A 16,940-nucleotide genomic window follows, 5' to 3' on the forward strand; every position below is an offset into this window, starting at 1 on the left:
TCATTTTTCTGAGGTTATTTCCTGTTGTGGAAGGAACAACCCAATGGCCCATATCAACCGCTGAATCCTCCCCACTAAGTTTCCTGATAGTGCTGGAGTGGATGTTAACTAATCCTCTGCACTGATGTAGGTGCTTCCTCATCTGTTGGAAGCACAACCCAGGTTTTGCAGGCTGGTCCTAGAGCATGTCCATTGCCGTTGCGGTGTCAGTAGCCTTGTAGATTTTAAATAGCAAGAAGCGAGCCAGAGGGCTGCATAAATGTTACACCTCAGGGTGGAACTCAGACACCCTACGAATGCCCTACTAGGACCACACAGGCATTTAACTCTCTGAAGGCATTATCTGCTGGATCTAGGACACACTTGATGTTGGCGTTTGAGATGGTTTTGGCCTGCACCAGTTCTCTACCATGCTTCCTCTAGGCTTCTGGATGATTATTGATTAGTTGCTCCATCTCCTCCTGATGACACTTCATACTTCAGAGGAGAACTGAGTTAGTAATATGCCACCGTGTTGACACTTGTACTGTAACACATTTCCCAGTGGCATCAACCTTACGGCTCTTTGTCTGGATGCAATGTGCCAACTGCACTTTGTGCAAAGGCTCTCTTTTAAGCTGTATGCATAACCAGTCATGTGCCCCCAATGGCCCTTGATGTATATAGGATACTACAGATCTCCTTTGCATTTTCTCTCCACCCTATCAGTGATGACCAGGGTCTTCTCTGGCTACCTTTAAGTTCTCTGCCACATACCTAGTGATGCTTTTTAGCATTGGCAGGAAATGGACAACTTGGTCAGAATCTTTAAGAAGTCGTTCATTTACTTATGTTGATGTAATTCTATCATTAGTGGTGTGAAAGTGTTCCTGGGGCTACCCCCTGTGGTGATGACGACCAACGTGGTGGGGGTGTCCTTGGCTGTGGTGGCACAGCCCTTGAAGTACTCCCTGGTCACCTGTTTTTTTTTTAGGTATAGGATAATCCTAAAGTTCCTCAGAGGTTGCCTCCTCTAAGGCCAGCCTCCTACTTCAGGGGAGTGGGGTATGGCTCTTGTGGTACGAGAGGGCTGGACAGAATAGTTTGGGAAGTTGGAAGGATGTACAGTCTACTCTGTTTCCAACCTGAGATATCTAGCAGTTCTACTGTTACAAGAAGCCTGCTTGACATTGTATGTAGTCTAGAATTTATTCGTAGCCGATTTTGGGACAGAGGTTGTCAGATCGTTGCCATGTCTTTTAGGCTGAAGGCCTCTGGAGATGATGCTAGCTCTTGGCGGTGAGGAGTCTGGGGATGACAGCCAAAGCCAGGTGTAGGAGCCTCTTTGGCTGTAACTTACCACTCAATCCAAAACTTCCTTTGTGGCAGTGTTTGACTTCTATTTAAAGGTGCTTTTAAGACTGAACCCTGGATGTCAGTCGCCTAATGTAGAAGGTGGTGCGAGTTTGCTTGGGATGGCCTTTGCTCCCGGCGAAGACTTCAACCATTGGTTGTGCTTCATCCTTCGCACTGGATTCTTCAATTAATTAAACTGTGCTTATATAGCACATCTCACCCGTGTGGTTATCCAGGCGCTGGGCTGAGGGTCTCAGTCGAAGAGCCAGGTCAAAGTCCCTTCCTAAAGTCTGCCAATGAGGGTGATGTTAGACGGTGGAGAGTAAGAGTTTTCCAGGATTTGGCAGCGAGGTGGGAGAAGGATGGTCCTCCGATGCAAGGGCGAGGTTTCTGGGTGGCTGGAAGAAGTTTAAGTGGTGGTTCATTTAGCCAGATCTTTGGCCGTGGAGGGCTTTGTAGGTGTGGGTCAGAAGCTTGAAATGTCATCCCTTCTGGATAGGGAGCCAGTAGACGCCTCTCGTGCCGGGCGATGTTAGTCCTTTTGGGCAAGTTGAGGATCAGTCTGGCTGTTGCATTCTGGATTGTCTGGAGTCTTTTCACGAGTTCGCCGGTGGCGCCTGCATACAGTTTGTTGCCGCAGTCCAGACGGATGGGGACTAGGGCCTGCGCCACTGTTTTTCTGGTGCCTGTGCTATTTGAAAATTGTGCAGCGTGTGGAAGCAGGCTGAAGAGACCGCGTTGACCTGCCATTTCATGGAGAGTTTGCGGTCTAGGATGATGCCAAGATCGCGGTCATGATCTTTTGGAGTGGGGCTGGGTCAGAGTAGGAGATGGTGCAAGGACTGACCGGCAGGGACAGATTCGGATTAGATTGTGCAGGGACGGACTGTTCCCTGTTCTGGTGCTCGTCCAGAGGGTCTTCCTCCTCAGAGTTCTGTTCCTAGAGTCTCTCCGGGTTGCAGAGTAGGCCCAGCTTCAATGGGTGTAGTTGCTAAATTTTTTAATGCACAAAGTGACACACTGTTGTGATGTGCAACAGGTCCCACTCGGAGTCTCCCTTTTAGTTACACATTTAGCTTGATATCTTTTCTAATGGTGACTTTTTACATGTTTTACACGAGAATCTACTGAAAAGCTCTTCTGCAAGCAGTTCATTTCTTAGTAAGTATTATAATGGTGTTCGTACACACTGTCCAAAGGCTAGCCACATTAAATGCAATGCTTTTGTATTTAGTTGCCCAGTAGGAGACAGGTCAAAGACTCCAGACAAATCATCGCATCAGCTCTGCACCTTTGACACAGTGCGATTAAAACAGTGCTTTTATTATATAAACAGCCTCTGCATTACATTCGACAGAGGAGCACTTCTGCTGCGATTGTCCTGGAATGCCATATAATCTGAATGAGATGCAGCCCTGCTGACTCTGAACCTTTATCATGCAAAGGAGGATAGCCTGCTCCACACAAGGTCGGCTTCCTGACATAACAAACTCCCACTTTGCTCTTGATAGTGTAAGTAGTTTTAGATAGGAGCATAATCACATTGTAATGTTAGAACAGTTGAACTGCTCCCCTTTTTCACCTTTCTTGTAATGCTGGTTATAATGCTTTGTTTCTTCTGCTTAATAATTGCAGCTTACTATTTCTATTTAAGAATATAACTGTTTCAATATATGTTTGAAAAGCGAAACTTCTATTTTTCTTGTATTTACCTTGGTCAGGCAAAAGTGACAACGAAAGGGTACACCCGTTTCCACGATTTCCTTGGGGAATAAAGATTGGTCATTTTCGAGGTTGCTGATATAATCTACCCTGGTAATTTGAGGGGTTTAGATGGGGCACTGTGAGCTAGCTAGGAATGGTGCCAAAATTTCCTGATATGTGAATTCCCATATTATGACGTTTATGTTGCCCAGATACACAGTCCCACTTAATTTGTAGAAACTGTGAAACATCTCTTGTGTCTGATGGTCTTCTTATTCCTGAACATCATGCAGGCAGAACAGGAGGATTTCACGTGGCCTCAAGGCAAGCAGAGGTTACACACTCAATGACTATCCGACCATGGGAATTTCAGTTTACATTTCTGGCTGAACTGGAAAGGCTTGTTCTCCATCCCACACTCTTCCCATAGTCATTCTCATAAAAGTAGATGCACAGTAGCGCGCACCGATCCTGTTGGAATTCAACAGCGGAGATGCCCTGATGTCCGTCTCCACTGCTGCAGATGCCTGGCATTGAATAGCATACAGTTGTTACTTGGTCTCGGAGCGCAATCAGAAATGTCTCAACCTGATAGCAGAAAAACATTTTGAAGTGGAGACTTTGTCCTTGTGCATTGAACCCTAGTTCAAGGAAAAGTCACAAGATATCTTGTGACTGAAAGCTTCTTTGAACAAAATCAACATGCAACACATCACTAGATAGCAGGAGCTTGAAGAGCACGCGATACATAATCGCACATGCTATAAACCTATATTTGCACTTCATAAATAACATTTATGAGGATTTGTTGAGGAGAGGGGAAAACTTACTTGTTAGACTAAATATCTTGCATTTTGCCTGGACTGCACTCCTTGAATTGATACTCATGCTGCAGTTGGAATGGAGATGTACGTCCAACAACCTCTCTTTAAAAATATAATTTATATTTGTAAGACAAAGTATATTTTTAGAATAGTAATCCTCAACCCACTTGGGCTACTTTTCAAAATTTGTCAGGAGGCTGAAGTCAGACAAAACTTGATTGCATCTTTTCAGAAGGGTCATCATTTAAATATCCACAAGTTATCTAAATGACATTGTGGATCCCAATGGCAGATCCCAATAAGGCAACTGCAGGTAATTAGCAAAGAGTCAGAGCGCAGATTACTACAGCCAATGGGCACTAACAAGCATACAAAAACATCCAAATAGCCTGTGGAGTGACTTGCAGGCACATAGGAAAACGATCTAACAAACCAATGGCAAGTGAAAGATTGGTATCCAAAGAGCAGAGTGAAAACCATCACAAAATAGCCACAGTGCAAAAAAAAAAAAAGCAAAAGCGACGGTCAGACTGGCAACCTTTAAATAAGCACCATAGCTAAAAACTCAACCAGGAACGCTAATAACCGGTCTTCCTCACATGTTCAGTGGGCTAATTTGTGTAAGTAACAAATTTAAAGAATTGTGGTGAAATTATAAAATGTACAAATGTATGTAGTGAACAAATTACATACATGGCATATGATTTAAGGGAATTAAAATTTGCTGTCAGAAAAAAAGAAATAGCTGACACATTACGGCCAATCATAGCACTCGAAAAACCAAATAATTGAAATAATGTGGTCAAATTAAAAGAAATGTCGTAAGTAGAAACCCCACTGTGAAACCAGTCAGGAAGGGAGCGAAGACAGAGGAAGGGTATCATTTGTTATTGGAGCCTTTCTACTATATGAAACTGAATGTGCACAATCGTGCATATGAACTGTAGCCCAAATTAATTGGCAACTAAAAACAAAGGCACAAAGCCATATCTTTGCCAATATTGATAAATAACATTTCTCCTTCGCCAAGATGAAGTTTTCAGATCACATATTGAAATTAAATCAATTGGCATAGGTGGAATCCAGTGGTTAAAAATTGAACACCTGTCAGATTATGAAATCAGCAACACAAATAGATTGACAATGTTAAGCAATCCGTCCAACATTCGCCCTTAGTACAGGGATCTGGGCCTAAACACATCGTTATTTGCTGGTGTTTATCACGATGTTCTTCCAATCTTATAGGAAATGTGCTTTGGTAATTCGCAAATTATGAATAAAGATTTAACTTCAGACACTGCCCACACAGCTGCACATACAACTTGTATTCTCCTTTTCATACTCTCTGTAATTCATTTATTTGTAGACCAGCACTCTAAAAAATGACATTTATAATTTTAGACACATGCTAAATAATATCCAAGGAGAGATAAGTACAAAAGAAACAAAAAAGGCAGCTGGAATGCAGTTGTCCAGAAACAACCACCCTCTTATCAAAAGGTCCAGATCATAAAAAAAAAAAAAAATGTTCTAGCGGCTAGATCCAAAAGGAAGACCTACCGCATGTTTAAGCCAATGATCCTTGAAAACAGGGCGCATCTTTTTGTGAACGACCACCTCCTGCAGATCCTCCAGGGATGGGTGCTGGCCGATCTCCTCTTCAAACGGCAACATGTATTCATCAATGGGGCCTGTGATGTATCCAAAACAAAGTTACTGATCTGAAGCAGGCCACCTTTGCGTAGGCTTTTGATGCGAGTTTTAAACTTCAATTGGTCGTTAATATACAAATCCCTTCAATATTAAAAATCTGGAGCAGGGGTGTCTGATACGTTATCAATGGGCACTTGCTAAAGAGTAACTTAAAGGTTCACCTTATGATCTTCGATTGGTGCAGAGAAGTTAAATGGATGTGATGCATTGCCAATGTCAGTGCAACTTTAGTGCACTAGGAACAAATACTCTGACAAGTTAGCAGATGTTAGCCGTACCTACAGATACTTTCTTACCCTTAAATACCTATAAGTCCGGGAAACCTCAGCCTACTTCAGTTGCCAAACTTGATAAGCTAGACAGGATGAAGCCACGCGTGGCCCTACTCCATTCATTACGTCTAATTCAAACACTGATGCCCTCCTATTACACAACGATGCCAGCCTATTGCCAGGCGATCACGGGCAGTCATACTAGCTTGTCTGTCTATTGTTCTATAACGCTGCCTGAGAACTAGTGCGGAGAAAGAAGGCCAAATCAGCACACAACAATGCTGCGATGGTCTGTCTAACTGAGACTTATACTCCAGAGCTCAAGCAGTTCATCTCTTGCAGTGCATGGTATAATAATGTATCTATTTTAATGTGTACTTAATTTACTACTTATTTAATGTGCACTGATTGTAACACTTTTCTTCTGCTGTAAAGAACACATTACCAAAAGGGGAATTTAAGGAACAGAAAAGGAAAACGCATGCAATAGTGCTGAATAGACACAGATTTGCAACCCTTGTCATATTTAAAATGCATAGGCAGCACTGCCCGCGAAAGACTAATAACGCATCAAACAAATAATCGGACAACTTGCAATTAAATAGCTAAATGTCGTAAGTATTTTAGCGCCTTGTACTGAGTGACCAATGCTTACCGTCCACTGCTGTGCACCGAGAGACTAGCTCCCACAACACGAGGCCCATGGCATACATGTCTATTCTCAAGAAGGCATCGCGTTGGAAGTTGATCGCGCCCTCCAATACTTCTGGGGCCATATACCTCCTTGTCCCCACCTGGTGAAACAGGACAGCACACAGCCTTAGGTTTCCACTCGGCTAAAGCAAAAACAAAGTTTAGAGCACGGATTCCACATCAGGCGTAAAGCAATGGGCTAAGAAGCTGTAAATGTCAAGGTCTCAGTGCATCAACACAAGTATGGTAAACTGCTGTAAAATTGTGCAAGAAAATCTTGGATAGAGGGGTTCATCTGAATAACAAACATACCACAACATGGTCACAATATTTTATAGGTGTTTGGAAATGGGGCTATATCATTTATAAAACATTTTAAAAGTAAGCCTAAGTTTTGGGAACACATCACTGTGGGTTTAGGAAAGGAGGAGATTTTCATTACACTCCCAGAGTTAAGTAAGGTATTGATTTTTCCACTTCTCAGAGTAAAAACGTTTTGATTCTACAGCCCAGTTTTGCCTCTGGTGGTTTCCTCACCCAAAAATACGTCCGCTATTAATTTTAATCGGAACAGGCGAACATTATATGGATGTTTCACTTAACTGACTTTCGAAGTTTGCAAGAATGGTAATCTACTGGCCTTTCTTTCTGCAAACCCTGTTTTTCCACATTATCTCCAACGTTTTTTCTTCATACGTTGCACAAAGCTCAATGAATTTTATATGGCTTTTTCTACAGTTCTAGCCAGCCTGTGTCACCAAAGTCCATGCAACAAAGGTCCAGCAACTTCACACCTAAGGCGGGAGGCCTGGGTGAGCCACCCCATGCCCTTTTTTGCCCCACCCAGAAATAACCCTCTGTCGTTATTTCCTGAGCCTCATTGTAATATCGATATATATTGTTCCCATACGCCCTCCTGATAACGGTTATATTCTTGTTCCACCCTTCTGGCCTTGTGTATGTGCAGATCGCCACGTGCTGATTTGGTTTCGAGTGTCGAAGGTTTTGACGGTTTGATGGCGGACCGTTAACTGGCATTCTGAGTGAAGACACAGGAGAAGCTAGTCACAAAGTTGTGGTCTTACCGAAGGCTTGTGCTGTCATGATGTGCCTAATTTGGCGACAACTGGAGGATCATGTCGTGCATGAAGATCATTGTCAATTGTGCCAGTAGGCCACTCACTCCTTATCTTCAGCATTGTCATTGCTCCCTGGTGGTACTGCCTAGATTCTACCACCTTTAGTGTTGCACAGATTTAGACCACTTGGACTTCATCCAATTCACCACTGGAGCTTCACTTTGCGCTTTCCTGTACCTTTTTCTAAACGATCAGCTGTGTCCGCAACCGTTTTTCCCCAATCACATCGCTTGTCTCACGCTCCTAGGCGGAGATGCAAAGCGCCATGCTCAAAGACTGCCTTCCTGCATTGGTCTTACGGTTTACAGTATTACATGGCCTAGCACTCAACATCCAGTGTCCCATCATGCCCTTCTTGAAAAGCTGAAATTCCCCACCAAATCCATTTGACTGCCTCTTGCCCAATCCCAATGCAGGTTTGAAATCTCTCCAGCAACATCAGTGGGGCTTATTTTTTGTGTGGACACCACTGCCACCTACTGTTTTCTGGGTACTACGTCCGACCTACTTAATTTACTGTTTCGGAATTCATGATATTCCTACAGATCCAACGCTGTATACAAACCATTCTGTCTGTACCTTGCCACTGACTAGTACGTCATTATTTATATACAATTGTCTTGCCTTAATAATATAGCAATGGCTGGAGTAATGAATGCAGTGGCCAGCTACCTTTTTAGAAACTCCAGGACTACCTAGACGAAAATTGAGTCAATGGATAGAAATTTTTTAAATGCACTTAGTGGCAATTGATGGAATAGTGCGCAAAGCAAATTATACAAATGTTCAGAAACAGAAGGAAGATGACTGTTCTACAATGTGACAGCCATTAAAAAGCTTGACGGGATAGAGGAATTGGCCAAATAAATCGAACCAAAACAAGCATTTGCAATGCAACAGGTCTCGCATTTACGCAAGTTTGAGCTATTCGCATAGTAAATTACAATGTCTTTTATTTACGTTTTGTTTTTTAAAACAAAAAAAAGCCATTGTTATTTGCAATTCCAGTAGCTTAAACTCTCGCAAATGCGAGACCTATTGCATTGCAAATGCTTGTTAGTGTAGTCATTTGAACATAATCCAGCCCTGGCCAAAACATAGTCCTATTTCTATGTCTGTGGCTGTGTCCATGTTTTTAATTCTGAAAAACGGTTCACCCTCTGACGATAGCATAAATATTGACTTGTAAATAAGACGTCAAAAACATTTGACATGCTGTGTGACATGGACGCCAGATGATAATAAATAGGGGGCAGATTTCTTTACAACGAGAAAAGAACTGGATTAGTTAGGGCTGTGCTCCCTTTTATTAGTGACGAAGCAATGCTTTTTTTATGCGCCTCAACATTGTTTAACATTGAATGTTTTCTTTGTTCAAAATATTACCTATAGTGAGACATACTTTTTTTTCTACAGAAAGACGTTTATACTGTCTGCAGTGCTCCCTTTTCGCTATAAAAAAAAGACAGCAGCCATTTTGCCATAGCATACTATATTGTTAAAGTTATAACATTTGAAACGTGCGATTTTTGAAAGCAGGCGCATGTCACAGGAAAAATGTCGTCATTTTGTAGCCACTTTACGTAAAGTAATTGGCATTAGAGACGGTGGAAAGTATTGCTATTGGAGATAAAAAAAATACTGTGTGTGTGAAGAGAGGGAAGAATTGATTTTTAAGGGGAAGGTGAACTGAAAAAGTCGAGGAAAACGCACAAAGGAAAACAAACTGCCAAGAGAATTAAATGTTTTCGTGAATTCCATACAACATATTGCGATGGGAAGCTTCGTTTTGTAGAATTTTTGTAACGCGCTACCTAATGCGAACATTCCGCCTCAAAGCACTTTGGAGATGCCTCTGCGGGTAGTAGGGTTAGGGAGTTAATGAAGACACTACTTGACGGAAACAACCCGCAGACTTCTGCCGAATCCTTAGCCAATGGAAGACCGTCGGGATAGCAACTGGACGTCACGTGACCCCGTCCTCTCACATAAGGAAAGAGGCGGCAACAAGCAAACAGGACGGGAACTGTTTAAAGCATTTGAGATCAGACAAGCACCACAGCTTAGAATATGTCAAGTTATATTTACTGAGGAGCAACCACGCAGGACTCCCCATCTCTCTGCAGATGTTTTCAAATAGTACATCGCGAAAAAGAGCGGTGTGCCGCCAGGTTCTGATTTGCACTGTATAGCACCAGTTGCTTTTCCTGCTGTACGTTTGTATAATGTGTTGCAGAGTTCTCCATTTTAGAGACTTTCTAGGAGTGAGAACTGATTTGCACACAGTAATTAGGGTGGTGTGAAATTCGCATTACTTAAATTAGGTAAAATCAAGTGAAATGTCAATTTTTGGCATGAGGACGCATTGCACAAAAAAACAACGCCTACTTCCTTTGGGCGGGACTTCCGTCTTCGGGAATCCCTCGCACGCGCCCACGGAGTGCCTGAGAAAGGGGCTCCCATGCCCGAGGGAGAGCCCCGGCTACAGAAGTTCCGAATGGCGGTAAGTGGGGCTTAGTTGTAGGGGGAGGGGGGTGCGCTTGTGTGTGTGTATATGTGCGATGGTGGCGGCGGCGGGGGGAGGGGGGTCTCTGTGTGCGTGCGTGTGTTTAGGTGCGCTGGTGTGTGTGTGGGGGGGGTCTCTGTGTGTGTGTGTAGGTGCGCTAGTGTGTGTGTGTGTGTAGGTGCGGCGGCGAGGGGGGGGTGCGTGTGTGTATGCAGTGTGTTTGCCTGTGTATGCGTGTGGCTGTGTATGTGCGCATGCGCGACTGTGTGAGTGCAGAAGAGGGGCACGGTGCCGTGCGCGCCCACGAGCTACAATCTCCGGCAGGAGAAGCGCGTGACAGTCTGCTGTCCACATTCCCCCAAAAGTGATAACATAAGTTGTCTCGCTCTAGACAGCAAGCAAAAGCTTTGCTTTTGCTTTTGTCTAGGCTCGACCTAAAAAGAATGGAAGAGTATTTCAACACCGTTTGCTCCTTTTGCATGGGTGCACTATGTCCCCCAGCATCATCGGAAGCCCAGGAGGAGAAGCATGCAAACACGTCAGAATTCCTAGCACTATAAAAGCGCTTTGTAATTCCCGGGGAGCAGGGTGAAAGAGTTTGCTCCTGTTTCTGGGTGGGACAACGTCCCCCAGCAACCATTTGTAAGCCCAGAAGGAGGGGAATGGAAACATGCCAGCATTCCCAGTGCTGAAAAAAGCGCTTTCTAACTCCCGCAGAGCGGAACGGCACAGGCTCTTTCTTGGGCCAAGAGTGGGCCCGCCTGAAACCCATCAGAGCACAGAGGAGGCTAGACTGGCCCACCACCTTGGCTGCCACTTTGCAGACGTTATCAAGGTACTGTCCAGCTTTGTGTTGGAATACTGTTTTTGCTGCAAGGGGGTTTGGGGCGTGGGGGCAGCCGACTGCAGGGAGGGGGTCCCCCCCCCCTCCGGGGCAGTTTGGGAGGGGAGGGGGTTTGCAGCAGGCAAGGCGGGCTTTTTCATTTTGGGCTTGTTTTCGTGTGGCCCAAAAGGAGCCCAAGCATAAATGCTTTGGGTTCCTTCTCCCAGCCACCATTTTAGGTTTGGTGACCTGGTGGCTGGGAGTTCTTAGTCAATTAAATTTTTGTGGAGTGTATTGTCAGAGGTAGTGTTGTTATTTGCTTTATATTCGATGGCAGCCGAGGATTACCGAGTACTTGAAGCCATCAGGCTTTTGAGTGAGGCGGGAAGACTGGACTTAGTCATGGGGGACGCGGCAGGGGCGGTTGCGCCCCGCGTGACAGGCCTCCGCCGGAGTCGCAGCTGTCGTGGCTGCTTGCATGTTCCCAAAGCGACTCAGGATTGAGGCGGTGAGTGAAAGGGGCCGCCCGTGCTTTAAAAAGGCAGACCCAGGGGTTAAGGCACGTCCCGCTTGTAGTGTTTGAGGCTGGCGCTGTGTCCGCGTTGGAGCAGGAAGGCGGTAGGGGCCCCTTGGAGGAGGGCGCAGTGTTTGAAGAACCACCGGAGCTGCTTCCCGCTCCGGCGGTTCGTGTCAGGGCAGTATCAGCTCCCGCGCCTCGAGGGAAGCGCGGAGGGGGGCGGGGAAGCAAGAGGCGCTCTGCCTCGTTGGCCGCTGCCCCGGTTGTGGACTCAGCACAGGAAGGAGGGAGGGAGGGGAGTTGAGAGCTTCTTCTCCCACTCGCGAGCAGGAGAAGAATGTTGTGCCAGCAAAGGAGGAGTGGTGTAGGGATTGCATTCCGCCCTCCAGTCGGTTAGGCCAAGGTGTTTGCGTGGTCCGGGAGGGGGGCTGGGATCAGCACTCCTGTGTGGGCCCCTTCTGTAATGGGGCCACACAGCATAGCAGGTAGCAGCAGGGCCATGCAGGATGTAGTGATGTATGAGGCAGGGGGGGGAGATGGTTCCCTTAAGCCCCCTTCTTTTTTCTACGCAGTATTGTAATTGGGGTTATCTGGCATCAGTAGCTAGTGGCTCTGTGGGGGAGGGGGAATGGGCCCAGGTGGGCGGGGGGGTTATTTCTCCCGCACAAGAGGTTGAGCATGATATGGGGTTGTTGCCATCCCCCCCCTCTAATTGGGTTTCAGGAGGGCCTTTTTCTGGGTGCGCAGGTAGTGTGAAGGTGGTGGATACAGCAAGGGTGGGGGAAAGGGAGCATGAGGGGGAGAGCAGATCCTGGGAGGGTTTGGATATTTTTCCATCTTGGGCAGAAGGGGTGCGGGATGCTGGTGTAGGAGGGAGTGGGGCGATGTATGGTCCTCATCGGCGCCTTGCGGGCACGGATGCTTTGCCAGGTCATATGGGGGTTAGGGTAGGTAGGGTTAAGGCAGCAAAGGATTTTACGAGCACAGGTGGCAAGGGTCATGGGGGCCACGTTCTTGGTCCGTCGGTTTTGACGGTTCAAGCAACGATGGAATGGAGTAGTGAAGAGGAAGTGGGGGAATCCCCCCCCCTGACTCTCACGGGGTAAGTATGGGGAGTGTAGGTCATGTGGTGCAGGGTAGGGGTACATGGTCAGGTGAGGGTACTTCAGGTAGGCGGGAGAACTGGGGGGTTGTTAGACGTGAGGGACCCAGCACAATAGTCAGAATTTTTTCTCCACAGGGCAGAGAATGTTACGGAGCAGCAGACTTGGTAGGGCGAAGTGCGGCCCAGTGGCACCGAGGAGAAGGGAGGGTGGAGCCTGGCGCGGCACATTCCGTACCATCGGGGGACCCCGGTGCGGCCAGCAGACGAAGGTCCAGCGCGACCTCACGGGCCCCAACTATAGTTCAGTCGCGACGGACAGAATGGACAGCGGATGGAGATTCTAGGTGTGGTCAACGTTTGGGGGAGTATCGGCGAGTACAGTCGGCTCCCCTGCCAGGTGTACAGAAAGGGGCCGTTAGGGCCGTTACAGGTCATGAAGGGTCCGGTAAGGCCCGTGGTACGGTGTTGGTGCCTGGCCCTTCACAGATGGAGGAGCCGTTGGTACTGGATTATGTATGTATTTATGTATGTATAGACGTTCTTATAAAGCGCTATCACTGTCACCCACCGGGCATCCTGGCGCTAAGACTATTTCTGACACCGAGCAAGATTTTACCAACTTCTGATCTTACTACATTGTACTGGGGAACAGGTAGGTTTTTAGCTCCTTTTTAGGTTTCGCTGGAGGGCGGAGCTCTTATTAGGTTTCGCTGGAGGGCGGAGCTCTTAGCTCCGCCTCCAGAGAAATCTCTTGATTTCCAGTAAGGAGAATGGAATACGCCCCCCTGTCCCATTGGCTAGCTCCATAAATGGAGGCTAGCCATTGGAACAGAGATCTGTCCGTCAAGGCCGGACCAGATTCGGGGGCGTTCCCGAGATTTTTTCCCAGGGCGGAGTTACGTTTTTTCACGTTCCCTCCCCTTTCACTGATGCGCTGTCCCCTCGCTGTCCTGTGCACGTTTCCCGCCGTCCGTGTCCTCTCCCGCCCCCTCCCGCCCTCCGTGTCCTCTCCCGCCCCCTCCCGCCGTCCGTGTCCACTCCCGCCCCCTCCCGCTGTCCGTGTCCACTCCCGCCCCCTCCCGCCGTCCGTGTCCACTCCCGCCCCCTCCCGCCGTCCGTGTCCACTCCCGCCCCGATTGATGGTGATCTAGAGCCGGTGCCCACCCGGCATTTGCCCGTAAAAATCAGCCCCCGCCTGCCTACCTAAGGAGAAGGGCCGCTGCGCTGCCCGCAGCGACCCGGAAGTGGTTGGCCGGCCGGCCAATCCCAGCGCGGCCGGCCGGAAGTGCCCGCCCCCGCAGCCCGGGGGGAAGAAAGAAGAAGCATGGCGGCCGGTTTGCAGGGCTCCCGTGATGCGAGGGAGCCCTGCTGCATCTAGGAGAGGAGAGGAACCCCGCCCGCGGCCCCAAAGCGACCGCCGGAGGAGTGCTGCAGGGAGCAAGGCTCCCGTGTGAGGAGGAGAGCCCCGCCCGCCAGAAGACAGTCGGTGAGTGCGGGTGCATACGTTTTTATAGACAATGTGTATTCCAGTGGCCAATCCTACATCTTGTTTTGTTTGTTCTCTAGTCTGTCCACCTTCATGTGAACTCCTGGCGATTGCATAGTTAAGTTATTACATTACTTGGTTATTCTTTTGTGCAGATGTGTTGACTTATTTCAATACCGAGGTTATGTTTATGGAATTAGTGGCAGTATAAGGAATCAAGTTTGGAGACGCATTTAATAATCGTTGAAAAATAAGCTGTCGTACATGGAATAGTTGGATCTATTTTTGAGCAGACTTTACTTCAAAAGGTGGCAGTGTGTTATGGCCACGTCAAGGAGTAGTGATTAACTTGTTATGCCTGCTCTTTTGACATCCCATGGCATGTTTTCAAAAGTATGTAAAATAACTAACTGCAAAACCACAGGATACTCAAAGCGGGTTTTACTGACATAGTGGCGCCTTTTTAGGTTGAAGTACAGTACAGTGCTAAAACCTGGACCTCCCCAACAACACTAATTTTTAAAGGCCCCTTCACATACAAGACTACTCGGAGCTTTTATAACACACGATAATCGTTTAGTTACTTTTTAGTGGCATTTTTGAAGACTAATGTCCACTGTCTCTATACCTTGGTCCGGAATCTTGTACAACTTTTTTTTTTGTCTGAATGATTTCAGGACGGATTTTTAATAATTGACTTTCTCCATTTGTTTGGGGGGGGGGGGGGGGGGGGGGGGGCGGCCGCCGGGATGCAGCAGTGACTGTTTCCCCACTATTACCGCCCCTCTACCGCATTTGTGTTAGGTGGCTTATAGAGTTTCCTGGGTCCTTTGCAGGTTTTTCCTGACATTGGTAGCATGATGCTTAAGGACCATTACTAATTGGCAGCTGCCTCCACAGAAATGTTGGGTAGAAAGGGTATCAAATAAAAGTGAGGGGAAGCAGGGTCTCAATCACGGACAGCCTTTATCTTCTCAAGCTCCAATAGCTATATTTTCTACTGAGAGTATTGTTTCAAGCACCAGTGTCAATAAACATTTAACGGAGAACATTGACACACTCGCAGCTGGTGATTTGGAAATGTCCTCTCACATTGGAGCTTTGGTTCCCTCTGCCTTCTGTTAATAGCTGTACTGCTTGCTAGACAGGTAGGGTTCTTTAATAGTGATGGGGCTCTGTAAACGCAAAGGCAGGCTGTGCTAACACAGAGGCCAGGGCCCCTCTGCTGAAATGACTGCTCAGTTAAAAATGCACACAGTCACAGCGATATTCTGGTTTAAATAACTAGCAGCCCGTATTGGAACAATTTAGGTCCTTAGATTGGTTATCTTTGCATGCTTGTTCCTTCACAGCATTGTATTAGTCAATATCCTGATTATATTTTGGTATTGCTCAGACGTGGCATACATCTGGGTGTCCACTACTTTTAGTAATCTAACAAGGTGAGTTAAGCAGTAATCGGTGGCTACATGGTTGACAAACTAGCACACCACATTGTCTGATCTTCTCCAAATCTCTTCGCCTCTGCCTCTTGATCTGCAAACAAGGGGTGCGCCATGGCCAGTAGTTAGAGGTGTGTTAAAATCTACCATTTGCAACATATGTTTTCCATACAGAAGAAACATCACCAATTATTAATGTGAATCGGTGTTAGTTGGAAAAGTTTAGCAAGGGTGTATAGAAATGTTTCAGGTGTGTTAGTTCTTTAATCATTTTATCCTAAGTCTTGGCAAGGACTAGGTTCAACGTGATCACTTTACTAGGCTATCTGCTGCATTTATTCAACAGATTCTAAAAGGAGAATCAGTGCGAGCTTCCAAGAACGTGTTTTAATAAGATCCAAGTTAATAATGCTTAGATCTCCAACATATGAAGCATGAATGGATGGTTGGAGACAGCTGGAATCCTAAGCTACAGACTCCAGGTTACACATAGAGCTCCCTGATGGGTGCATTAATCCACCAAGCTACATCACCGGCTTTTCTGGGTATGTTCTACTAATGAATGCATTACGGGCTTACTTCAAGTGTCCTTTAACAGTGTTATCAGAGGTGGGATCGCAAAGGTAAAAACATAGGCTGCCCCTGGTAATTTTCACTGGCGACCTCTGAGTGACCTCTTAAAGCTGTGTGGGTGTGTGTGTGGCTCTGGGTGTGTGTGTGGCTCTGGGTGTGTGGGTGTGTGGGGCTCTGGGTGTGTGGGGGGGTGTGTGGCTCTGGGTGGGTGTGTGTGTGTGGCTCTGGGTGTGTGTGTGGTAGTAATTGCTGTCTGATGAGCTCGTCCAGTAGAGTACAATAGGTCTTACATTTGCGAGAGATTAAGCTGTTGGCAATGTAAATGACAATGCCATTTATTTATCTGTTTTCAAAACCAACACATAAATAAAAATTTTGTCATTTACAATGCCAATAGCTCTAACTTTTGCAAAGGCGAAACCGTTGCATTGTAAATGCTTGTTGAAAATAGCGAGTACTTCCAGGCTCCTAAGACTCAGCGGTAAGGAGTTCCACAGTCGTGCCGCAGCAGTTCTGAAGGAGCGTCCGCCCATCCGAGTCCTCCGAAACTTGGGTACCACCACCAAGTATGCCGATGTTGATCGGAGTGTTCTTACGGGAGTGTACCAAGAGAAGAGATCCTGTAAAGGGACCGGGCCATGACTGAGCAGAGCTTTAAAAACAATACACAGAGCCTTAAAATTCACCCGTTGAGGAATTGGGAGCCAGTGAAGATCCCTGAGCGCCGTAGTGGAAGAGTCCGAGCGGCGTCGCGAAAGTGCCAATTTAGCGGCACAATTCTGAATCCGCTGGAGTTTACCAAGCACGG

At 46.7% G+C, this 16,940-nt stretch overlaps 1 protein-coding gene across 4 annotated transcripts in view; it reads right to left on the reverse strand.

The window, feature by feature from the left end:
• Positions 1-16,940, reverse strand: part of ACVR2B (activin A receptor type 2B) — a 376,358-nt gene that overhangs the window by 56,822 nt on the left and 302,596 nt on the right. For 2 of the 4 annotated variants that reach the window (XM_078663209.1, XM_078663210.1), the window contains exons 9-10: positions 6,504-6,642; positions 5,424-5,554 (exon numbers count right to left, since the gene is read on the reverse strand). In XM_078663209.1, coding sequence (XP_078519335.1) covers positions 5,424-5,554; positions 6,504-6,642 — 270 coding nt within the window. Of the gene's footprint in view, positions 1-5,423; positions 5,555-6,503; positions 6,685-16,940 lie in introns of all 4 variants that reach the window. The other 2 variants (XM_078663208.1, XM_078663207.1) reach the window with 1 other exon arrangement.

The sequence above is a fragment of the Lissotriton helveticus genome, chromosome 10 (assembly GCF_964261635.1).
Source record: "Lissotriton helveticus chromosome 10, aLisHel1.1, whole genome shotgun sequence".
NCBI classification, from domain to species: Eukaryota; Metazoa; Chordata; class Amphibia; order Caudata; family Salamandridae; genus Lissotriton; species Lissotriton helveticus.